General features: G+C 43.7%; 1 protein-coding gene across 1 annotated transcript; it reads left to right on the plus strand.

The window, feature by feature from the left end:
• Window positions 1-34: 34 nt before the first annotated feature.
• On the plus strand, window positions 35-25,745 carry megf8 (multiple EGF-like-domains 8). Its single transcript, XM_049583367.1, has 44 exons — window positions 35-503; window positions 1,101-1,290; window positions 1,408-1,571; window positions 1,661-1,870; window positions 1,978-2,158; window positions 2,295-2,383; window positions 4,782-4,995; window positions 5,116-5,299; window positions 6,510-6,655; window positions 6,754-6,864; window positions 6,957-7,108; window positions 7,207-7,308; window positions 7,509-7,656; window positions 8,032-8,195; window positions 8,553-8,756; window positions 10,490-10,687; window positions 10,830-11,087; window positions 11,530-11,648; window positions 11,747-11,878; window positions 12,155-12,268; window positions 12,407-12,490; window positions 13,084-13,323; window positions 13,456-13,640; window positions 13,982-14,195; window positions 14,416-14,656; window positions 16,416-16,548; window positions 16,892-17,142; window positions 17,298-17,408; window positions 17,518-17,636; window positions 18,057-18,285; window positions 18,391-18,562; window positions 18,674-18,837; window positions 18,969-19,104; window positions 19,182-19,413; window positions 19,517-19,643; window positions 19,741-19,951; window positions 20,087-20,301; window positions 20,382-20,577; window positions 20,962-21,130; window positions 21,234-21,426; window positions 21,519-21,689; window positions 21,827-21,957; window positions 22,274-22,406; window positions 22,598-25,745. The coding sequence occupies exons 1-44, from the start codon at window positions 480-482 to the stop codon at window positions 24,095-24,097; spliced, it is 8,661 nt and encodes a 2,886-aa protein (XP_049439324.1). The 5' UTR covers window positions 35-479; the 3' UTR covers window positions 24,098-25,745.
• Window positions 25,746-26,200: the final 455 nt, after the last annotated feature.

Genomic DNA, 26,200 nt, shown 5'->3' on the forward strand with positions numbered 1-26,200 from the left:
GGGACGTGCCACTCGCAGCGCTGCCTTTTGTGTTGGCAACCACCGGTTACTGCTAGCCAGCCATAAACACCAAAACAACGGGCATCTGTCCTCAAAATGGACTGCAGGAATCGGGTCGATACCGTTAAGAGGCGTCGTTGTTAGCTGGCTGCGTTTCCTGCTGATGTAACATCCGAATTGTAGAAGCATAATTTCGTAATTACATAATGATAAATTACTCTCAAGACTGACTTTTCGTGGTAGATTTTGCAGCCACTGACGATTGCGCATCTGGATTCAGCCGAGCCGCTGCAGATAGCTAGCTAACAAGCTAGCTTAGCAGACCGCTGAGTTGTAGCCTCATTCAGGGCTGTCCTCTGCTGACTCCGAAGCAGCAGCTACTAGCTAATTCAGCTAGCTGCCAGTCTTGAGCACCCATTAGCCATAGGTTAGCTCATGTGGTAGCTAGCGTTAAAGGGTCGCCGAAAATGTAAAATACTATGGGGGCAAAGAGACGGGAACTGGTGAGTATGAAGATGCAAATGTACAAACTAGCCAGCTAACGGCCTCTGACTGTTAATGCTAGTCAGCTAGCTACCTTAGCTTAGCAACCGTTTACGTTAGCTTTGTTGTGATAGCCTGCGGAGAGCCCCTTATTGCTAGTTTGTTTATATGTAGCTAGTTGGCTTTAAGCAAGACAGTTCATAAACACTGTGTTAGTGAATATCAATCTTTCTATATAACACTGCATGTGTGAAAACATTCGTGTAACGCCACTCTTATGTTTGATTGGTGCACTGCTACGTTAACATTTGTGAGCTAACACCACTGTACACAGTGCTAACAGTTAGCTCCATTAGAATCAGTGTTTTTCTCAGAGACCGCTTCTGAGTCTCGTATTGCGCATCAAGCCTTGTATTTTTGCCACCTTTGTCTCTGTTTAATTCTGCAGTGTTAATGGCATTGCACTGTGCAGAAGAATGCAGACTTCAGCTGGGGTTTTGCAGCAAATAAGAATTATGCAAACGCTGCATGATGCTGCTGCATATTTGTGGTGGAAATGTTTCTGCTGGACCCACATCAAGTGATTTTCTTTTCGCATCCTGCCTCCCATTATTCAGGTGGTGCCAGCAATGGCCTCCCCCCTCCCTGTCTCCCTCATCCTGGTGGTTCTGCTACTGGCTGAGTCACCTGTGTGCCAGGCAGGGGACTGCAAGGGCCACAGGCAGGTGTTGAGGGGACCACCAGGCTACGTCACAGATGGACCAGGGAACTACTCTGTCAATGGGAACTGCGAGTGGCTTATCAAAGGTAATATGGGTCAAGATATTGTTTCATGTACAGGAAGATTGTCGATTTTAAACAAGTAACTTGCAGCCAAGAGACTGTTCATTTTACTTATATTTCCCGCCTTGTTATATCTTCCAGCTCCCAGCAACAGTCACCGCATTGTCTTAAATTTCACCTTCATGGACACAGAGTGTACCTATGATTACCTGTTTGTGTATGATGGAGACTCCTACCAGAGCCCTCTCCTAGCCAGCCTGAGTGGAAACACTCTGCCTCAACCCATTGAAGCCAAGTCTGGCAAGGTAAACAATCAAGACGTGATGAAAGAAACTCTGACCTATGATAACTGTGGCAAATATTTACTTTGTGTCCACTATTCTCTGTGTTCCAGATGTTGCTTCATCTCTTCAGCGATGCTAATTACAACCTCCTGGGCTTCAACGCAACTTACACCTTCTCTGTGTGTCCTGGAGCCTGTGGCGGACATGGTCGCTGTGATTCTTCCACATCGAAGTGTCACTGCCATCAGGGTTGGGGAGGAGCAGCTTGTACAACCCCTATGTGCTCCCAGGCTTGTTCTGTGAATGGCCAGTGTGACAAGGTAAGAGTAGGGACGGGGAAGCTTTCGTGAATGTACAAAGCAATCATTCTTCGACTAAAGGGTCACTCATTCTTTCCTGAATAAGCGTTATCTATGTTTTGTCTCAGAAAGGAGAGCGCTGTTTGTGTAACCCAGGCTTCCTGGGTCACAGCTGCCAGCTTGGTTTCCATAATGACAGCGGGGCAGGGCAGTGGTGGCGAGTGAGTGAGGGAAACCCCTACACGCCTCCCAGGACAGGTTCTGCTGGCGTGTACCTTTCCTCCACTGGAGCTTTGTACTTGTTTGGCGGTGAGGGAGACATACTCTTAAATTCCACTGATGCTGTTTTTAATGTTTAGCGAACAGTCTCACTTTCCACCCCCTTTATTTTAGCTGCAGTCCTTTATCTGACTTTTACAACATTACTTGTTTTCCTTTCCTGTAGGGTTTGACCTGAACAGAGCTCTTGGTGACTTGATCAAATATAACTTCACATCCAACCAGTGGGAAAGCAGATCTTATGGTCACTCTCCTGTAAGTTGCTCTCTTCTGCTCTTGCATCTCATACACAGTGTTTCCATGCAGTAACCTGATACTTTAAATGTCATGTAAACAAGAAACCTGGTTTCCTTAATAAGGATAAGACCAAGTGAAAACTGCTAGAATTCTGCTGGAGAAACCTTAACACAGTCATAGCAGGTAAGTTTAGTTTAGTTTATTTGCACATTAAAAGACAATAAAATAACAAAAAGTTAAAACATTGTGCAGGAGAGGATGGAATCCAAAAAGGCTTTTAAAGAATACCTCCCCTATATATCTAACAATGAACAACTTCAAGGTGTCAGGCTAAGTAGTAATATAAAACTGATATACAGAAATGAATGTATACAAGGTGTGATGCATTACAATGAGGTCCAAAAAAAAAAAATAATTTGAACAAATCTTTTCCCATTAAAAACTTTTTCAGATGTTTTTTGAACAGCAATAATATAGAGGTTGATTGTAGAGATGTAGGTAAATTATTCCAACGAAATGGTCCTCTGTATTTCAGTGTATGTTGATTCAGGGAAGTCCGACAATATGGAAGATGGATGTCCTTTGAGCAAGTCAGGGATATGTTCACATTAAAGATTGATAGCAGTTTGTATCTACTGAAAAGAGGAGCAGATGAATCAGATTTTTTAGCAAAGCTCATCATTCTCAAAATTTTATTTTGAATCAACAAAGTTATATTGGGAAAAGTGGGACATGTGGCACCCCACACGTCGTACAGTAAATATTATGCAAATAAATTAAGCTGTCATAAAAAGTCAAAATACAAGAATGATTTATCAATGAACAAACAACTCAATATTCCAATCGACTCAATAGTCTTTTTACAGACACATTCAATATGGTATTCCCATGTTAATTTGTCATCTACTATGACTCCTAGAAATTTAACATGAGGAACCTGAGTAATTCTAATACTGTCTATGAATAATTTGGCTTCTTCTTAAGTATACTTTTTATTAGTGTTACCGAATATTATGAAATTAGATTTATTTATATTGAGAGAGAATTTGTTCATCTGAAACCGTTTAGAGATTGATGATAGTTCTTTATTTGCTTCTTGAATCAGTGTGCTAAAATTTTCATGCGAAGCATTAAGACATGTATCATCAGCAAATAAAAGAGGCAGTACATTATTGCAGACCCTGGGTAAATCATTCATATATCAAAAACAAGAGAGGTCCAAGGATGGAACCTTGAGGTACCTCACAAAGAAGCTTAGCTTTATTTGAATTTTGCGTATACATATTGGTCTCTGATCTTTAAATAATTAATTAACCATTTAAGAGCAACATCATGAAAACCATATTTTTGAAGTTTAGCAATAAGGATATTGTGATCAACGGAGTCAACGGCTTTTGACAAGTCTAAGAAAATACAAAGACATTTTTTTATTGTCTAAAGCTGTAGAGACTTCATGAACAAACTGCGAAAGGGCCATTTCTGTTGACTCTTTTTTTTTTTTTTTTTTCTTCAAAAACCATACTGATGGCTGTACAATATGCTCTCACTTCCTAAACGTTTTTTAATTCTTGAATATACTAGTTTCTGTAAAACTTTACTAAAAGTACGCAAGACAGATATGGGACGATAATAAGCCTTTTGCTGTTCCAGCAGCTCATGAACCATAGATAGAGTGACAAAATCTTCATCACCTTTTTTAAGGCATTTTAATTCTTCACAGTGTCCACAGTAACTTGAAGTAGAGTAGCTTTCCTTGAGTAGACAGTGCACAGTCAATGACAGCAGGTGATGAAGAGAATCCAATATGCCTGAATTGTCAATCCATCAAAGATCTCTTAAGCGCTGTCCATCCACACTTCAGCAACACATCTTCATTATAAGACCTAAATGTATAATTAAAAAAAGTTTATATTGATAGTAAAAATATTTTAAAAGGCCAGAAAGCAAAAAAACAGTTTTAGTGGCTTGGAGCCTAAGTTCATGCTGCTGCTTCTGCCAAACAGGAAACAGGAAGTGAAGTAGACCCTCCCACCCATTTTTTTTATCCAGAGTTTGTCACAAACTCAAGCTGAAATGTACAAGTCTTACCAAGTTGGTATCTACAGTTAAACATTAGATTGATTGTTTGTAAAATCCAGATACAAATGAACATGGTTTGTGGGAGTCTATCCCTTCATTTTGATGTCAGTCCAGAGGCCCAGGCAAAAAATTTCCCCAGCCCACAGCGTCATATGACAAATTCACTGAAAATATGCCAGATGTGGTTGAAGATACGGTAGGGCAGAAATCTGATTACTTACAAGTGCAGGTGAATGAAGGTTTTGTAGTAATCAGGTTTTTGCATTGCATAGATATGTGACATGTTTGTCCTTTTCATTAACTTTGTCTGCACTGTTTGACTCTCCTTTGTTGTCAGGTGGCTCGTCATTCCCACACGGCAGTAGAGTGGATGGGTAATATGGTTATCTTTGGAGGAGAGCTAGCAAACGGCTCCCTGGCCAGTGATGTCTGGATGTATCGGCCACTTCACGATGACTGGCAACAGCATGGCTTTTCAAATTCACGCGGGTCTCCTAAATTGGCCAATCACGCTGCAGCTGTAGTTGACAATTATCTCTATGTATTTGGAGGTGGGTTTCATGTTATATTCTTATTTGGCAGTCTGTGTTTGGATTACCATACATGTAGCTCATGAGAAATAAATCATTCTTAAGCAGTATGTTTCCTTTTTCTTTCCCCTCATTCCCCAGGTCGCACTGAGGAGGATATGTTTTCCTCTTCTCTGTATCGGTTTGGCCTGCATGGTTCTGGACGGTGGGAGACTGTTCAGCCCACTGGTGGGAAGCCCCCAGCCACTGCTGGCCATTCCATGGTGTTTCACAGTCCATCCAGGACACTGCTGGTTTATGGAGGCCACAGGCCTACCACTGCCAGGTACACACCCTCTTGTGCATTAGCATACTGGATACGGTTTTAAGCAGGATTTATACTTGTGCGGCAGACCCTACACTTGTGGCCTACGCCGTTGTGAGCATTTACACTTGTGTGGTGGTGTGTCTGTGTCACTCTGGAGCTACACCTCCAAAACACTAGTTGGGGGCGGGGTTTCTGTGAAATGCTGCAAAGTTTACTTGATTCAAAACACACATTAAACATGGCTAAATAGAGACAATTTCAAACACAAGTACACAAATCGGCTTAATTATAACTTGCAGCATTCACAGACAAAGCACTTGTCTTTATCTGGACACATTTTCCCCACAAATACAATATGCTAATGTTTTTAGTACAAGCCTATGGCATTTTACATTGTATAAATTAGCCTAGTGGCTAGCGGACTTTTTTCTCTTCTCATATGAAGCCAGGGACAATAGAAACATTTAACAAAGGTAACGTTACAAAATTCTGCTCCATTACAACTTAAATGGTTCACCAACAAAACAACTGTCTCATACTAAATACGTTTTCCAACCAAATACAACATGCTAACATTATTAGCACAAGCCTATGGCATTTAACAGTATATAAATTAGCCTAGCGACAAGCAGAGATTTTCTCTGCTCATATGAAGCCAGGATAAATCCTGAAGTACACATTCCCGAAGGATAAAGCATACACGAGACTTAAAATGCTATTTTTGTGGAGGCTTTATTGTCTGTACTATTTTTTGTTTCTTATCTGTATGCAGAGCCTATGCCGTAAGTATGGCGTCGATTCAAAGCAGAAGTATAAATTCTGCCATATATACACACACACGCACACAGCCAGTAAGAATATTTTATACTCTCTTATCTATTTGTGGTTGTTAATGAGGAAGGAGAACTGTTTGTTGACTAGCTTTGGTCTGTATCTCTTTTTGTTTTAGAGATTGCACCTGTGCTTTCTGTATATTTCTGTACACATCAAGTGAATTTTAAACTATTTGTCCCATTAGATTAGACAGAAAAAGTGACTCCTGCAGGAAAGCTTGTTAAATGAAGCACAAATAAAAAAATAAAGATAACAACAGCAGAGGTAGAAATGATTTGAAATACTAAAGAAGAAGTGGTTACCCAAAGACCTTTTTGAGAATTATCCTGCAAGTAAAAAAACATACACAGCATCTTTATACATACTGAAAGTACACCTGTATATTTTTTTTAAGGTTCAGTGTGAGGGTGAACAACACAGACGTGTTCCACGTGGACAGGCGGTTTTGGACATCTTTCCGCTCCCGTTTCCCAGCAACCGGCCCCAGAGAGAGGGCTTTTCACACAGCCACTGTCATTGGAAACTACATGGTGGTCTACGGTAAGCATCGAGAAAATGAGCAGACATAATTCACTTTAATCAGTGCCATCCTGTGCGTATTTATCTGTTTTCTTCCTGCCTCTCTTTCTGTCTTGAAGGGGGGAATGTTCACATTCATTATCAAGAGGAGAAGTGCTACGATGAGGAGATCTTCTTTTACCATCTGGGCTGTCACCAATGGGTGTCTGCTGGGGAGAGATGGTCACTCAGTGAGTTCCTGTGGACTTTCCGCTTGTTTCTTGTTGTTTGTTATTCATGCATCTACACATACAGTGCCTACAATATTTTAATGTTTTCGAAGGAGGGGAACCTGTGAGGGGGCGTTACTCGCATGTTGCTGCTGTGATGGAGGGCCGGGTGCTGCTGGTTGCTGGGGGTTACAGCGGAGTGGCCCGTGGAGACCTGGTGGCATACAAAGTTCCGCTGTTCGTCAGTAGCGATCAAGGTGACAGGGTGAGTAGAAGTGTCATAAAACAAGAGAGCTGGAAGTCATATCAGTAGGAGGGATTTTCACACAATTGTGAAACTGTGTGTGTGTGTTGCCTTATTAGGACACTGTTTGTGCTGAGGCGCTAGACGAAAGTATGTGCCTCAAGAATCCAGAGTGCAGCTGGTGTGAAGGCCGCTGTCGAGAGTACCAGCCCACTAATCAGGTAACACTTCTCTCAGCTTACTCTGTCTTTGACTGATGCATACACACATTCATACACATAACTAGTAAAACCATATTATTGTTATATTCATTCCCACATTGTAAGACCCCCAATTTACACACACTTACACTTTAATGTAATTGTATGAACATCTGACAGGATTATCGATGGAGTTTATAATCCCATGTCTGTGTTCACAGTGTGGGAGCACTGGTTGCCTGGGCCTGGCTCGCTTCCTGTCTGACTGCCAGTCCTGTCTGGTGTTCAGTGGCACTCCAGCTTCACTGGCCCGTGCCCCCGGTGAATTCGGCTGGTGTGTGCAGAATGAGTCCTGCCTGCCGGTGTCAGGTGAGACGCAGGGAGGGAGGAAGGAGGGCAGAAGACAAGAGCTAAGCCTCAGACTGAAAAATAAGATGTTGGGAGTCGACATGGGAGGGACTTATGTTGGGCGTGTTTCAGAAATGGAGCACAGTGACGTGACTACACCCAGCTGAGATTGGACAGGCTACTCAGACCATGATTTGACTTGCCTGTTCAGTTGTGTACTTTTCCTCGCTGCAGTGAGGTCATGTCGTTTTACTCTTTTTGAACACATGCCACACAAAAGTCACAGATCAGACTCGTTTCAGCGCAGTAGCACACTTTAAGAAACTGCTGTATTATGAGATTTTAAGAGGTCAGATGTGTTCTTTGTGTGCTGACCTCTCCCTCTCGGTCTCACAGAGCGAAGTGCGTGCCGTGTGGACCAGATCTCAGGGGCGTACGGCTGGTGGGGGGAGCGTACCCTTTTCCTAACCTCCCTCCACTCCTGTCGCACCGAGAACTATGTCCCGGGACTGCACCTGCTCACCTTCCAGCACCCCCGCAACGACTCCCAGCCTGACAAGGTACGGAGTCCAAATCTCAAGTGCTAACTGTACTAGCTGTGGTTGTAACTACTTCCCTCTCTGCTTATGCTTATTCCTCCTTCCTTCCTCCAACACTTTGACTCCACCTTGAATATAATGCTTGTTTCACTTTTATTGTTAATTTCTACCATGGCTTTTCAACCTTTTGACCTCAGTGCTCACTTCTCTTTTGTGTTCTTTGTCACTGTTCTGTTTTTTATTGTACTCATAGAAAAGATTCCTCTCAAGTAGTTTGTCAAACTTGTGGAGCAGTTTGTAGAGAATAGTGCTTCTGTTGATGTGTTTCCACTTCCATCCATCCTCCACTGTCCTCTATCCTCCTCACCCCTTCGCCAGGTGTCCATCCTCCGCAGCACCACCATCATCCTTAGCCCCACCACAGAAATGGACGTCGCCCTACAGTTCAGGGGCTTTATCCACCCACTGTGGGGGGCCCCTCCACCTGCGCCCCCTCCCACTGAAACTGTCTCCATGTGGGCACGGATCCAGAGGCTCCACTTTGAGGCTCGAATGGCTTCAGGGCCCAACTCCAGCCAACTGGTGAGGGAGAGTGCATGTGAATTCTTAAGGATGGTTCTCTTTAAGGGTGGCTCAACAGCATGTTATGCAGTACTGTCGCCTTTTTTCGTTTGTTTGTTTGAACATATTACTGTAGTTATCCTGATTTTAGTGTTTTGTAAATAAGCTTTTTGTCAGGAAAATATTAGGTATATTGTTACTTTGTGAAATCACGAGGATGATGTTTTAAAACAAATTAAATACTTTTTTATTGTTAAATGTAAAGCACTTAAGGGCGATGAGGTGCAATAAGGGACACAGCGTTTTTAGGCCTTCACACCGGCAGTACTCATGACCACACATTATGTTTGCGGGTTGTCCGTCAGCGCATACATCTACCCCATTCTCATGAATGCGATATCTCAAGAATGCCTTGAGGGAATTTTTTCTCTAATTTGGCACAAACTTTCCCTCAAACTCGAGAATAAACTGATTTGAATTTGGTGGTCAAAGGTCAAGGTCACAGTGACCTTGTCCCTTAAATTTCCGTGAACCCAATAGCTCAAGAACACCTGAAGGGATTTTTATTTATTTTTTATTTTTTCAAAATTTGGCACAAACATCTACTTTAACTCAAGGATGTAATGATTAGACTTTTGTGGTCAAAGGTCACTGTGACCTTGTGTCAGTCTCCATCTCATTTCGTGAAATTTTGTGATATCTCAAGAAGGCCATGAGAGAATTTCCTCAAATTTGACACAAACGTCCACTTGGAGTCAAGAATAAGCTGTTTTGAATTTGGTGATCGTAGGTCAAAGGTCAAGGTCACTGTGACCTAACAAAATAAGAAAATGTTTTTTGGCCATGATTTTGGGATTCATACTCTAATTATGACAAAATTGTGTCTAACAGGATAAAATAATGAAGTAATGACATTTTATATCCAAAATGTCAAAGGTCAACTTCACCGTGACATCATAATGTTCTGCAAAAACACATTTGTGTCCAGTATTTAAGACCAAAACTCTGGGACAAAAGGGGAGACATTTGATCAGATACTGAATTGGTGACACTAATGTTGGGTGCCCACCTTAAACCTCTGCTGATGGTATAGATCCTGTGTGTGTGGAGCGTCCATGTTTTCACTGACATGGATATAAACTGTAAGTGCAACTTTGCGGGTTTGCAGAGGCATACAACCACTCAGCTCTAGTTCTTGTTTCAGTTGCGACGCTGTGGTTGCATCTTGTTCCTGTGACACAGAATATTTGCGGAAGTATAAATGTCAGCACAAGGTAGAGAACCTGCTCTAAATGAAGGGTTGAAGCACTTTTTTTTTGTTCAGCGATGTGATGATTAGTCTTAGTATTGTAAATAAACAGTTGCTAAGTATTTGTCTCGCCCCACCTCTGTGATTGGACAGCTTGGTAAAAAGTGACAGTGATCAGCAGCTGCAGCGTGTTAGTCAAAGATGAATATTTTCCATGTCTTGGCGACTCGTCACGCTGCTTGAATTTGTTGCAGAGTGTAAATATGCTGTGCTTCTGTGGAACAAAAACAAACTTGAACATAGCAGTTGTGGCTTTGCTTACCATCCGCTGTGGTTCACTTGTCAAAACTGCAGTAATATTGTGGTTATCACAACAGCCTTACTTGTAATATTATTTTCACCAGAGATAATGTAGTACATTTTAGTCCCATGTTCACAGTCCCATGTCAAAAACATTCACTTAACTCTAGTCCACTTTCTTTTCCACTTTAAACTGTCGGAGCAGGAGGTGGTTGGTCGTTGGGCAGCCCAGCAGGAGAAGGAGTTGAAGCTGTTGGCCCGCACAGACGGCAGTAGACTGTTCTCTAACCTGACCAGGGGCAACCATTACCTTGTCCAGGCTGAGGGCTACCTGAACAACTCGGGCTCAGGACAGACCAGTGAGATGGCCCTGACATGGAACAGAACATTGCCTGGAGGGAGTGTGAGTGCCGGCACTGTTAAACCTAAAGAGACTTAACCTGCGTACATTTCTGTCATGTTTTTGCACAATGAGTTTTATCCAGCTGTGGCAGAAACGCTAAACTCTTACCTCCATAACCACTTCTACCTTGCTCTCCCTTTAGGAGATCTCCTTCCTGTTCCTGGAGCCTTACCGCTCAGGTTCCTGTTTGGGTTACATGTCCTGTCTGGCCTGTCTGTCCGACCAGTCTTGTGGATGGTGTCCATCTTTGTCCCGCTGCCTGCTGCGAGACAGCCCAGACCTCGAGCCCTGCCCTGAAGAAAAGGGGGAAGGCAAGGGAGAGGGTCAGCGCCATCTGCTGCTGGCACCCCAGCACTGCACCTTGTGTGAAGAGTACAGAGATTGTTCAGCTTGTACTCAGGTACATCACAGATAACACCTCATTTTAACGTAGAATGTCACTCATAAGTATGAAAACATAGATGCCTCATTGGCTGCTGAATTTTGCATCAACGTTGCCGCCATATTGGAGAGAGCAAGACTTGGCCTGTAAACAAATGGAAGTAGACAGGGGAGCTGCTGTTTTTCTGGATAAAAAGCAGTGTAGTATTTCTCAACCGATTGCAGTGAGTCGTTTTTATATTCAAGGGTTTATAATCTACTTCTAATAGAGGAAGACAGTTTTGTCTCCAGTTATGAAGATATCTGGATGTGGAGGCTATAATCGCTGATAGATGCTCAGAAGAGAAGTGTGTGCTAGGCTCATGTTAAATGTTTATGGTGTCACTGTGCAGCTGATTTTAAATAGCTTGATTTGGTTCTGCTGTAATCTTAATTCATGCAATGCTAACTCTGGCTTGCAGGACCCTTTTTGTGAGTGGCAGATAAACTCCAGCAAGAAGGGCGACTACCAGTGCAGTCGACGGGGAAGACTAGATGGATCCATTCGTGACTCAAGGGGCTGTCCTAAAGTCTGCAACCAGTGAGTTGAAAAACTATGTTTTTGACACCGGTAATTACTGATCATACTTGATATAAGCAACAATCTACATGGAACTCCGTCCTTTTTGTCTTGCAAAGGAGAAAGACATGTGGTGAGTGCCTCTCTAACTCCAGCCAGTGTGCATGGTGTGAATCAGCCCAGGCCTGCTTCTATTTTGCTGCCTACCTCACAAAGTACCCCTATGGAGAGTGCAGGGACTGGTACGACAGGTAAAACCAGGACATTTTTAACACTTTTTTTTCTTGGTTTTATTTGTAGCGGATTCACTAGATAACTATTTGCAGTTGCACATACAGTTACCTGCTTTCCTGTTAGTTTTGGTGATTTCAACTTGAACACATACAGCAGTACGCTCACATTACTTAAAAATAAGTCAAAGAACTGACTGATTTTTAAAATGTAAAGGTTTATTTTTTAGTCATTGAGTTGAAATGAACCTTAAATTATTGACTAATATTTTCTTCTCTTATTCTCTTACTCGTCAGTGTTCATTCGGTTCCCCAATGTAAGCAATGTTCAGCTTTAAACACGTGCACAGACTGCCTGAGAACATTCCAGTGTGGCTGGTGTGGCGACTACAACAATCCAACTATCGGAAAGTAAGTACACTACAGAGAAAAATATACATAGTGCCAATATGACTGATTTGTTTTAAAATCAAAGTGCTGATATGTTAGTCATTGTTTGTATTGTGATTTTCTTGTATTTATTCCATGTTTTCCCACTCATCTTTTCAGATGTTTGAGAGGAGACTGGGCAGGGATGGACGACCCCTCGGTGTATAACTGCAGTGTGGCTGTGGCTGAAGCACGGGCTGCAAAGTAAGATATCTCTTGTTACACTTTCATGACTTGATGTGGTAAGCATACGACTTTTTTCACAAGACAAGGGCTTTTCTCTCATGAGTTATTCTATACTTTAAATATTATGGATAGAGTGTTTCTCACAGGCTGAAAATGTATATGTGATGGCACACACATTGGAAGGGGAGAGGATCCTAGGGGTTTTTTACAATACAGTTTCATTTGCAAGGCTCATTAATTAGATAAAATCCACTCGCCCCAATGTATGTCTTGAAAGAAACCATTTCTTTGCAGTTAGTTTCCCCACTAGTGGAAACAGCGCACACAGTAGAACAGTCAGAGTAGCTGTGGGAGCTGTGGTACTTGCTTCCAACAATAAAACCCACTTGGAAACACTAAAGGGAAGGTTGAGAAGTTGTCTGTTTCCACCTTAATGATGGCTGATTTTTGTCTTATTAAAACCCTCATATGTCTGAGAATATCTGCCAACACTATGTTTCAAACAAAACAGAACTTAAACATAGAGCCATAACACAGTGGATTGACATATAAATGGACATACAGATGGCTATACCTGTCTAACTTCACGTCTACACGTCCTGCTCTTCCAGCCCTGAGCCTCAGACCTCGGCCCCACCTCGACCCCTGGAAATGGAGATGGAGCTGGAGCACTTGGATGATGAAGAGCAAGATGCGATCTGGTCCTACCCCACCTGTCCTGATGTAGAGGAATGCAGGCTGGGTCTCCACAACTGTCACCCCTTCGCCACCTGCATCAACACTCCCACGTCCTATGAGTGTCACTGTGAGAGAGGATACACGGGGGATGGGACACTGCACTGCAACCAGACGTAAGAGTCTTCAGCTAAAAATGTGTTTCTGTGTTAGTTCATCCTTTATCTCTGTTAACTTAGAAATCTTCTTCACTTAACCATTTAGTCATCAGGATTGACCCCGCTATTATTTTCTCTCCCGTCCCACAGGTGTTACAACGAGTGTCGTGAGGGTCAGTGCAGTGGAAGCCCGCGGTTTGAGTGTGAATGTTCCCTTGGCTGGACGTCTGACCCCGCCACGCTGGTTCTCAGTGGTGTTGAATGTGACGTAGACTGTGGCTGCAACTTCCACTCCACCTGTATTACTGCACCTGGGATCTGTGACGAATGCCAAGGTAATATGTGGCTTATATGTAGAAGTCAACCCTTTGCCTCTGTGTCTTCGAGGATAGTTTTTGACAAGATTTTCTGTCTGCAACTTTATTTAATTGTGATGCCGCCTGTCTTGGCCAGGACACTATTTTAAAGGGGAAGTTCAATCTCAGTGAAGCTTTTCCTGGTTAAATAAATGTTGAATGACAAAATAAAAACATTTCAATTGCTTGTTTTAGTCATCTTTAGCATTTCATATTGAATCAGGTAAATGTAAAATGAGGTAAAGTCATACTCACAGTTCTTAAAATTAAACTGCATTTGCTGAAGTTTGCTCTGCTGACGTTCTTCCCCTGTCTTTCAGACTGGACTACAGGACCCCACTGTGAGCACTGCCGTCCAGGAAGCTTCGGTTCAGCCCTGGCTGGTGGTGGCGGCTGTGTGCAGTGTGAGTGTAACGGCCATGGCGACCCTCTCCGAGGATACTGTCACAACCAGACGGGCCAGTGCTACTGCACCCACAACACTCAGGGACCACACTGTGAGTCCTGCCTGCCTGGTTACTACGGAGACCCCAGGTAAGAACATCTTCATCTTATGATCTGAGTGTAGTGCACACTTTTCCTTTCTTTTGTGTCCGAACTGATTGAAACTAATTCAAAATCAAGGAATGGAAACTATAATATGATATTAATAAAAGCAGTAAGTGTGAAAACAGTGGACGTATCATTTGATTTTTTTATTTTCATATTCCTTCATCATGACTCATCTATCCTGACATCTTTCTCTGTCCAATAGAAATAATGGCACGTGCTACCGCCAGTGCCAGGGCCGCTCTGTGCTGCTCTCCTCCACCACCTCCTCTGCCATGCCTCTCTCCTCTTCTCTGGGATGGCGAAGTGGCACAGAGGGGAAAGGAGGCCTCTCTCATTGCCTGTGGGTCCTGTCGGTGACTGAGAACCTGGCACCTTGTCTGCCCAGACAGCTGTGTCCACCTGTAGCTCTCACTCTACACCCAGACTCCCATACGCATTGTAAAGTGAGTACAAACAAGAAAATGTTAGCTCAGCTGTAGCATTGAACCAGTGTTAATTTCATTAGAAAATTCTGTGACTAAATATGTTCGTCAGTGACCGTTTTTCCCATGACTAAGATGAGACAATGAGGAGACAGCGCAGATCACTAAGTCTTACTATATTAACATGCAGTATTGTTGGCAAAAAATAACAAGTCTAAAATGTAATTTCAAAAATGAAAACTTTACTAAAACACATCTCTTTATCTGTTGACAAAAAAGAGTACACAAAATATTTTGACTTTTCTTTTTTGAAGTGTAGCACTTCTGTTTCTTGTGTTGCACACAACATATCAGGACTACACACCGACAGCATACAGTGAGCAGAATCAGGAGGACTCGCATTAACTTACTTAAGTTAAAGCAACAGTGTCTGAATGCATTTCTTAAATTGATGCAATTAGACCAGACACTTAATGCAAAGCTACATTCTTAATTATTCAGACTGTTTTTCATCATATCATGATGGTATAAAAAATTTGACAAAAATGACAAAATTATAAGTTTTGTCTGGACTAGAAATGTTCAATATAATTTGTGGACTGTAAAGCACTAAAATGTCAACAGTTTTGAATGACAAATAAATAAAGCCCTGTTTTGGTATGGTACCTAAAATTAAACCTTCAGACATGGTATCTAGACCCTATGGCCATTTAACATTTCCAGTGCAAACAGTACTCTTAAATGTGGGCGGGGTGCTCTGTCCAGCACTCGCTGTATTTCCCTCTTTATCAGCCTGCACCTCATTTATTGTCCACAAAACAGGGTTGCGCGCTGACATTTTCAGAACAAAATAGGATAGGCTGCAGCGAGAGTCTCTCTCCATGGGATATTTAAAAATACCAGGTTTGTGCATTTAGTCCTTCTCTGGCAACTGCAAAGGTTTAGTGTTGCCGGAGCCCACAGCAACAAAGCTCCACAATGCTTTTTCTTTCTCCAAGTGGGATTAGAATATATGCAGTTCACATAATCCCGTTGAAATTAATATATATTTTTAAACAGTTGAAGACCCACTCATCACTAAAAGTGTATGTCATCCAAGAGAGACAATAAAAACTAAAGTAATGGTCAGTGTAGGCACGTTAAAATTGAAGGTGAGCTGATTGATTCACATTGTCAATTCATGCACTGAGTAACATTACAAGTTAACGTTCCACTTTGCCGGCAGTTGGCCCAGTGAATTATGTTATTTTCTTCTCAGTCTACAGCTGCTGCTAGAGGCAGCAAGACATCCTTTCATTTTATAGTTATAGTTTAATAATACATGTAAGACTTGCCAGGGTACAAACAGTAGTTACATTAAACCAGCCACCACTCAGCGCTGAGCAGAGTGACTGTCCACTATTGACCAATAATCAGACTGCAGTGTTCACAGCTCCACCTTTTAGTACCAGATCTATGTGCTAGGTACCCCAACAGAGAATGTGTATCGAACTGAACTGAACTGTACTAGACTGCTTGGTGGAAACGGGACTCAATGGAAATAGTACCAGGTTTCTTTGACTTGGAGAAAATTAAAAGACTTTTCATCAACTAAAACTTGACTATAAAAAAACAAAACAGGATGAGGTTGACTAAATATGATTATATCTAACAAGGTCATTTAACACAGCAATAAGACCAAATAAAGAAATAAGCTGACAAAGTAACACTTCATCAAACACTATCAGTTTTCCTTTCTGTACAACCGTCTCCCTTATGTTCCCTTTGACTTGTTTTGCAGAGCTCTTATGTCTACGTGTTTGATGGCCTCCCTCGTTTCCTGGCCAATGGAGTCGTGCACTCAGATCACAATCTGATTGGGGCATTTTGTGGCACCACAAGGACTCAGCCTATCACCGTGGAGGCCACCTCAGGTATCCATACACACACACACACACACACACACACACACACACACACACACACACACACATACATATTCAGTAATAAATATTATTGCCTGGAGAAATTACAAAAAATCAAGTGTTTTACAGGCACACAGCAAAAGTTGAGCTATTTTGTGTGAGCTCCCACACACCTCTAAACACATTAACCACTAACTATTAACTACCCAGCAGATTACGCCACCTCAGGACATAGGGGAAGTCCTTTACTGTCAACCATGTTACATAGAGTAATCAAATTATAGAGGGCATTTAAACACAGTCAACAGTCATCATGTCACTGTCACTATATCATATTCTCGTTTACCACCAGGTGTGATCTCAGTCTACTTTGAGGCCAACGTCTCCTCAAATAAACCTCAAGGCTTCAATGCGTCTTTCTGGGTGCGGCGGTGTCACCAGAGCTCTGATGAGGGTGAAGAGGGGTCGCCTGTGTGTCCAGGTGGAGCCCAGTGCCAGGGGGGACTTTGTCAGTGCCCTCAGGGATATGGTGGACCCCACTGTGACCGGCCATTGTGCCCTCAGGATTGTGGAATAGCAGAAGGAAGAGGAGTTTGTAATATAGTAAGTTTACATCTGGTTTTATTTCCGAGAAATGTGTCTTGTTGATAATAGTCATGTTACCCAGCCAGTATCACACAAATTATTGTGCGAAACTCTCAAAGATGAGAGAACAAATTTTCCTAGATTGCAGACTAACACATTATGTTTTGTCTCAGTCTCTGGGAGTATGCGTGTGCTCTGACAGCTGGGCTGGCTCAGACTGCTCAGTTCCTCGGGACTCCAACAGCCTGGTCTGGGAAACACTGCTCGACACACAACTAACAGTGGTAGGGGAAGAACACAACACAATAAAACAGATTCTTTGCAATGTATTATTTAAATTTTTAAACCCCAACACACACAAACACACATTGATTGTGCACTGTTGCTCCGCAGAACCAGGCCCACAGGTTCCTCCACAGGATGGGACACTCTCTGGTGTCTGGACCGCAGGGCAACCTCTGGATGTATGGAGGACTCTCTCTGTCAGAGGGCATTCTGGGAAATGTCTACAGGTAAAGACTTTTCTGTGAAGAATTATTGTCACAAACATTTTAAATTGTATATAATAAGTAGTTCTGGACAGTTAAACATGCATAGGTTAGAACATCTATACATGGAGTTAAAGATAATAATAGTGATAATAAAAAATGTGCAAATTAAGTTTAAAAAAGACAAATTAAAAATAATAAAAAAATAGAAATAAATACAACAACAAAAAATAAAATAAAGACATCTAATGGTGATACAAAAAAAATAAAGTTAAAAACAAATTACTAAAAAAAATAAAGAAAATACAAATATTTTTTACAGAAAAAATATAAATAAAGGATAAGAGACAAAATTAACATGAGATGATGTTATACTGAATGTATATAGCACATGCACTTGTTACATATGTGTGTAATGATGAATTTCGTCCCTGGTTTGTTCAGATATTCTGTGTCAGAGCACCGTTGGACCCAAATGTTGACAAGCTCTGTGGAGGAAGGCTCGACTCCGAGCCCTCGCTATCATCACGCCTCTGCACTGCTCACCATTCACGAGTCTGGCTCTGGAGGCAGTCACAACTTCATGCTGGTGGTGGGCGGTGTCACTCAAAACGGTGTTGCCATGGATACCTGGAGTCTCAATCTGAGCAGTTTAGTGTGGAGAGAACACAAGGTTAGGATTAGAATGATTGCGGAAATATAAAATGTCTTTAAAATCTGCAGTGCATTTTTACCTCTAGCAAATTCAATATTTCTTTTCTTCCTTTTTCTTCCACAGAGCACAGTACTGCCTCCGGTCGCAGGCCACACTTTAACTGTACGCCGAGACTCCTCTGTGCTGTTGATTGGAGGTTACTCTCCAGACAACGGCTTCAACCACCATCTGCTGGAGTTCAGCCCTCATACTGGAAACTGGACCATTGCCCCACACACTGGCACACCACCTACAGGTTTGTGAGGCCTTTTGTTTTCTTTTTATGGTTGTAACATAGATTTTACAGGTACATAGTAGTCAGTTTTTTGCACTTAAACCTTTTCTGCCTTATGTGTTCTTCTATCAGGTTTATATGGCCACTCAGCAGTCTACCACGAGCAGACTGATGCCATCTATGTCTTCGGAGGCTACCGTTTCCACGTGGAAACTGTGGAGCCATCAGGCGAGCTCTACAGTCTGTACTACCCCAATCTCACCTGGTCTCTGCTCGTCCCCTCACGGGGTAATAAGGTAAGAGGCCGACCTCATCTCATCTCCTCTTACAGGCGAGTAAATTAGACGAGCCAAGCATTTATCCTCTATCAGTCCGCTGCATATAGATAACTTATCTATTCTTGCTGTATCATCTCTTTGCTATGCAGCCCCTGTCCCGTTTCTTCCACGCTGCAGCCATGATCAAAGACACCATGGTCATTGTCGGGGGGAGGACAGAAGCAGAGGACTACAGTAACTCGGTGTCTCTGTACCAGATTAACTGTAACACCTGGATACAACCAGGTGACTATCTTAGTGTCTTTCTGCAGATTCAGTTATGGTCTAATTAGAAGTTAACACTCTTTATCTTTGTCCTCCAGTCTCAGTTGTAGGTGATCCAGTAAATCGTTCAGTGTCTCTCGCCATGACGAGCTGGGGCGACCGTCTCTTCCTATCAGGAGGCTTCAATGGTGTAACGCTGGGTAGACTCCTAACCCTGTCTGTGCCCTCTGATCCCTGTGCACTGCTGCCCACACCAGAGGCCTGCAACACCACCACAGGCAGCTGCGTCTGGTGTCGGGGGACCTGTGCTTCTTCTGACATTGCTGAGAGGTAACATGTTGGCTGGAAGCAGACATCTGTTTTTGAGCCTGAAGTTATGTGCAGCTACTAAATGAAATGTTTCCCCACAATCCTCTCCCCTCCTTTCCATCAGAATGGGCTGCTTCGCTGGCACGTCTCCCTGTTCCCCGACCCCTCGCCAGCCTGACCAGTGTCGCAGGCTGAAGACCTGCAGTGAATGCCTCGCCCGACACCCGAAAACATTCTCCAGTCCATCGCAGGTAACACACAAGACCTCGACTCCAACACAATCAGCAGCTCAAAGAGAAACAGCTTTTATCTTTAAACTAAAATCTGCCCCTCATTGAATTTCCCCAGCCTGCTCTGCAGTGTAAGTGGTGCACAAACTGCCCAGAGGGGGCCTGTATCAGCAGCTCTGTTAGCTGTACGTCTGAACATGACTGTCGGATCAACCAGAGAGAGATCTTCTTGTCCAGCAACTGCACCGAGACCAGCTGTGAGGCCTCTGACTGCCCCAAGTGTACTGCCTCGGGAAAATGCATGTGGACTCGCCAATTCAAACGCACAGGTACGGGCAGTAGTGTTAAACAGTCTTGAGGAAATTATTCTTCGTTTTTTTAAATGTAAGTCTAAAGCTGGAATAGATGAATTATCCATGTATGGAAAAAACATGAAGCAAATGACTGTATTATGATTTCTTCAGGTGAGACAAGACGCATCCTGAGTGTGAACCCCACCTACGACTGGACGTGTTTCAGCTACGCCCTGCTCAATGTGTCACCCATGCAGGTGGAGTCCTCTCCCCCTATGCCGTGCCCTCCACCCTGCCACAGTCTCAGCAACTGCAGCCTCTGTCTGGGCTCCAGAGGCTCTGATGGCGGCTGGCAACACTGTGTGTGGAGCATGGCCCTGCAGCAGGTAAGATCCGCCCTGCTTCAGCTTGAGTTATTTAATAAGATCATGGTCATATTCAGCTAACCTCTCCCCCCTTCCTCTAGTGCATGAGCCCATCTTTCGTGCCCCTGCGATGTGAGGCAGGTCAGTGTGGTCGTCTGCTCTCAGGAGGGGACTCTTGCTCTCCCCAGTGCTCCCAGCTCACCCAGTGCTCCCAGTGCATTGCCAGGCCTCAGTGTGGTTGGTGTGCTACTCGGGGGGGCAATGGGGCTGGACGCTGCCTACAAGGAGGACTTGATGGTGAGAAATAATTTAAGTTGCATCCAGGAAGTTGAAAGCTGTGGAGTGAAACCAATCAGTGTCCAGCTACTGTCCCTCTCGCTCACACGGCCTTTCTCTTTATACATCCATGGATTTTTCCCTGTCCTGTGCACGAGCATGAACGGCCCGTGTTGCTGATTGGCTAAAATACTTTGTTGGTTTCCTAAAATAAAAGCCAGGGCTGTGTATGAACACCAGAAGTTTTAGCACACACACAGAACAGACAGCAAGCATACCTTAAGGACTGCTGAATTTGACAAAAGTATTTTAGATTAGAATCACTTACTGCACCTTTAATTAACCTATTTTCATGTTTTTTTAATGTGTTCTTCACTCACCTTTCTACCCTCCTGTGTCTGTCAGGTGTGAGTGAGGGCGTTTGCCCCCTGAGAAACAGCAGCTGGTCCTTCCTCCACTGTCCAGAGGAGGATGAGTGCGCCAATGGCCATCACCACTGCAACAGCACCCAGGACTGCCACGACCTTCCCCAGGGATATCACTGCACCTGCAAACAGGGTTATATACTCAGCAGGTGAGATCAGGATTCAGCATTTATGACTCAGGCACTAAATACACCAACATAGTAACTGCATAGGTTTACCCAAATCTCCTCTTCTTGTGTTTCTCCTGTACAGTGTCTCTGGTCAGTGTGAGCCAGTGTGTGCACAGGGCTGTGTGAACGGGACGTGCGTGTCCCCAGGAGTTTGCCAGTGTCACTTTGGATTTGTGGGGGATAACTGCTCCTCTCAGTGCAGCTGCAACAAACACAGCAACTGTGCTGGCGTTAGCAAACCAGATGTTTGCCTCGAGTGCCACAACAACACCATAGTAAGTGCTTAGAGTAGAACACACTCATTCACTGCTGTAAACACAGTTTGTCCATGCCCAGTGGTGAGGATTTATTTTCCAACCTTTTCCAGGGTAAGCACTGCGAGAAGTGTAAGCCTCTGTTTGTGGGCTCTGCAAAGGGGGGCGGAACCTGTCGTCCATGTCGGGAGTTTTGCAGGGGAAACAGCGCTGTGTGTTTATCCGTAGATGAACATAAGAAGGCCCTTGAGAACCCTCGGCTTTTCCCTCTGGACCCTCACAGCGTATGTGTCTGCCGTCTGTGTTGCCTTCTGATGATATGTAAAAACAAATACACCAGTAGTGTGCTAACTCTTGAATCTTTAGCACTGTCTTCGATATTTTTTCATCGGTTGTCCATCTCTCTTTGTGCCAACATCAGATCCAGAACTGGGTGTCTGAGGGTCCCACAGAAGAGAACGCTGTGTGTGTGAATTGCCAAAACAACAGCGTGGGGGATAAGTGTGAGAGCTGCCTCAGTGGCTTCTTCCTGCTGCAGGGAAAGTGTGAAAAGTGAGTAATATTTGCTCCTAAGCTCTCAGTGGAATCCCATGCTGTGACCAACATTACAGAGCACTTACATGTTATACATGCTTACAATGCTGGGCCTATCAGATATAAATCATACACTATAACCTACACTAACTACTACTAAAGGATGATTCCTCTTATAACTTAATGCTTTGTCTGGTCTTACAGCAACAGAAAAATGCCAGGAATGAAATGGAAATGTCTGCATGCCCCTGAATTAGATAGATGTGATGTGCAAATATTGCACAAATATTAAATGTTCCTTTTTAGTGATTGGGTTTCTTCCTCTTCATCGCAGGTGTCAGTGTAATGGCCATGCAGACACGTGCAATGAACACGATGGTACAGGTTGTCCCTGTCAGAACAACACAGAGACCTCGTCCTGTCTCAGCAGCCCTCAGAGTGACCGGAAAGACTGCTACAGGCAACAGGTACGTACCTGCACTTCATGCATCTATTATGGAAAGACTTTCACATAGCAATATGTTGACAACATATTTTTATACGCAAAGAAGGTGGCTTTGTTTCTTTGTATTGATAAAAGAAATATTTACAAAAAAGTTTGTTCCTGTTCCATACAATACTGGGTTTTGCTCTAATTGTGTTGTTCTCTTTTGTCTAGTGTGCCAAGTGCAAAGACTCCTTCAATGGCACACCAGTTAATGGGCGCCAGTGTTACCGTCAGTTCAACGTGGATACAGAGTGCTGCTTTGACCCCACGTCCCAGGCCAACTGCTTCCATGATCCCGCCATTCGCAACCTGCCCAAGGGGCGCACTGTGTTTTTCTCTGCGCAGCCAAAGTTCACCAATGTGGACATTCGGGTCACCATTGATGTTACCTTTGGTGAGGTGGAGGTGTATGTGTCCAACTCTCATGATATCTTCATCGTTGATGTAGACCGAAACACGGGGATTCACACAATCAAGATCGAGGAGGAGTCCGTGACTCGGGGGACGACGACTGGTGTGGATAAGGATTCACCTCCGTCCCCTATGAAGGTGTTTGCCAATGCCTCATCCGGTCTCGGGGGTCCCGTGCTCTCTCAGAACCCACTGCAGCTGCAAGCGAAACCCCCAGGGGCAGAGAGAGAAATTACAGAGGAGCGGGCCGAAGGACTCATCACCTACATCACGGTGTGGAAACCACAGACAGTGCTGATTGTGCGCGGTGTTCGAGATCGTGTGGTCATCACCTTCCCCCACGAGGTGCACTCTCTGAAATCCAGCCGCTTCTACATCGCTCTGAGAGGCGTGGGAACCGACGAGAAACAGGGGGAGTCCCAGGGCCTGCTGTTTCTGCGACAGGATCAAGCCCACATCGATCTTTTCGTCTTCTTCTCTGTTTTCTTCTCCTGCTTTTTCCTCTTCCTCTCTGTCTGCGTCCTCCTGTGGAAGGTCAAGCAGTTCCTGGACTTCCGTCGGGAGCAGCGTCGCCACATCCAGGAGATGACCAAGATGGCGTCAAGGCCCTTTGCTAAACTCACCATATACCTTGAGCCGGAGGAGCCCCAGCTTATTTACCTGCCCTCAGCTGGTGGAGGGGTCGGGGGCAGCACTGTATCACTTGCTCATGCCCGCACAAGCAAGTTAGGAGGAGTGGTGGTGGGCCAGAGGGGCAGGGCGGGAGCTGTCTCCTACAAACATGACCCGGGCTCCGGACCCACGGCCCACCACCACCATCACCTCACCCTGGGCGGAGGGGGCAACGGCGGCCAGCACCTGCCGCTGCACTACTTGAACACCCACCACTATGCCAGCACCACATCTGGCACACCGGCCTCACACCATCACCACCCATCCACGTACAGCGGCTACCAGCACTTTTGCCGCTCCGACCCTTTCCTCTCTCAGCTCATGGGCTTCTCTTACTCCACCTTTAAGGTGGGGCCCATCACTCTAGAGCCCACAGATGACGGCATGGCAGGGGTGGCCACTGTCCTCTTCCAGCTGCCTGGGGGTGTCTTGGCTCCAAATCGTGCCTGTCTGGGCTCTGCACTGGTTACTTTGCGTCAGAACCTGCAAGAATACTGTGGCCACGGCAACGGAGGGGGGCACCCAGGGGTGGGAGCAGGGCGCAAGGGGCTGCTAGGGCATCAGCACCTGACCACTATGGCTATGTAGGGAAGCAACAATGTCATTTAAAGAGGACAGGGTTAAAAGAGATGGGAGAAATCTGTAAAGTGTTTGATATATGATAAATTAATTTTTTGAAAGCTGCAAGGCAAAAAAACAAAGTCCAAAAGAAAGAGCTATGACAGCACGTTAACGTGAGCATTTTGAACAGAGTTGTACATACACTGTATAATGAATTATTAAGTGTCTTTTATTGTATTATGTATTGCCGTACTGTATTTCAGTGCTTCACATGACCAAGCCAGCTATCTCTAGAATGCACTGCAACTGCTATACGTATCAACAAAATGTTGCATCCTGTCTGTGATCACTAAAAGAGGTGTGAGCACACTCCACAGTCAGTCTCGTACAAAGACTGAAGCTGGACTGTTGTCAAAATCCTTCTCGATGACCAACAGAGGTGTTCAAAATACAGCCGCTCTCTTTGGAACCAACATGTGCTTTATACCCCGAAAAGTGACAATCAAAATTGCCATTGAGGACAAAAAGACTCAGTTCAGCCTAATGTGCAAGGTTTTGATTGTCAGCTCAGCGCAGGTAAAAAACAGTCAAAGTCGCTTGTGAGATGGTTTTTATATCATAGTCGATATGAGTGATTTATAATTGTAACTCAATATATGGCAGGCTTCTAAGCTACAGACTCCTGAGTATGTGTTTGCATATTCATTCACCTGCTCTGTTACACTTCTGTTTGTTTTTCTGCTCATCTGCCTTCACGTCTTGCCTTGTCTGTGAGTCGACTGGCTTGCACTTAACAACAATTACATATTTTACATCTTGTTTCATGAATTGTTTTTTGTAAAAACAAAAAAGAAATGAAGGATTATGTTTTCGATATTAGTCTTCGGTTCCTGTAATAATTTAACAACACGACAGAACTCGTCCATAAAATGGTGAAATTATGTGTCCTTTTGAAACATTTGATTACATTTTGTTGACATGAAATGTATGTTGGTGTTTGGCTAGTTTTGCTGGACTGCTTTTTTCAGGCAACTTGTCTGCTTAGTTGATTGTATTAGCCAATCATAGCTACAATTTGATTTAAAAAAAAATGGGATGTGGAAAAAAATACAGTATGGTAAATGTTACTCTGTTGAAATTACAAAGATAATGGAAAGAGTTCTCCTGGTGAGAGATACTGAGAAGCCTTGACAGCAGTTTTACTTGCATTGAGACTGAATTACTTGTTCACTGGTCGGTGTTGACGTTAGTGTTCTTTGTTTTCTTTTTGTTTTCCTTTTTGCACTGCATGGAGCCGATGAGCCCCATTATTTACGTGAAATGCTAAGATGGGATGTTGTCCAACCTCAGGTGGCACACGGTGTCACGGATGAACTCAGAAAGATGCTACTGGCTTCTTATCAAATGAACAAAATTATCATGAACTGAAAACTCGCAGCATAGTTAAGCAAACTCAGCTAAATATGGTCACTATTTATAACAGCCCTCCACAAATAAGCATTAATACTGTTTATTTTTTGTCCTGTATCTTTATGTATGTTCTTTTTTAACATATTTTTGTACATAACTTTTGTTGTGTTTGTTTTTGTTTTCAAAGAAGGGAACAGTGTTGTACAGAAGATTGCGTCAAGATTCTCTGTCCTGAGTCGGCTGAAATAAAGTCTGTGGAACATGACTGTGAGTGTGTTTGTACATGAGGTACCCGGGGGTGGGAGGTTCAAACCCTGGGGTGGGGGAGCCCTTCTGTGTGGAGTTTGCATGTTCTCCTTGTGTCAGTCACTCCGGCTTCCTCCCACAATCCAAAGACATGCAGGCTAGGTTGACTGGCGACTCTAAAAATTCCCTGTAGGTGTGAATGGTTGTCTCTGTATGTTAGATCTGTGATAGTCTGTTGAACTGTCCAGGGTGGACCCCGCCTCTCGCCCAGTGTCAGCTGGGATAGGCTCCCCCCTGGTTTGGTTGCCAAGCAGCTTTTTTTCTAATAGAAGTTCATCGGATCTTTAAAAACGGGTTGTTGGCAACCTCAAATTATATGTCCATTCCTCGATGACCTTGTAAAGTATTCACAGTTCTTAAGAAAAAATGAAACAGGTTTTTCATAAAAATGAATCCAAGTTGTAAGTATTTTTT

The sequence above is a fragment of the Epinephelus fuscoguttatus genome, linkage group LG8 (assembly GCF_011397635.1).
Source record: "Epinephelus fuscoguttatus linkage group LG8, E.fuscoguttatus.final_Chr_v1".
Classification (NCBI taxonomy): Eukaryota; Metazoa; Chordata; class Actinopteri; order Perciformes; family Serranidae; genus Epinephelus; species Epinephelus fuscoguttatus.

Bases quoted from the DNA above. Each gene is read 5' to 3' on its own strand.
- megf8 (XM_049583367.1), top strand. From the start codon at position 480: ATGGGGGCAAAGAGACGGGAACTG. The intron at 20,302-20,381 runs GTAAGATCCGCC...CCCTTCCTCTAG, and splicing joins GGAGCATGGCCCTGCAGCAG to TGCATGAGCCCATCTTTCGT. The intron at 21,131-21,233 runs GTGAGATCAGGA...TCTCCTGTACAG, and splicing joins CAGGGTTATATACTCAGCAG to TGTCTCTGGTCAGTGTGAGC.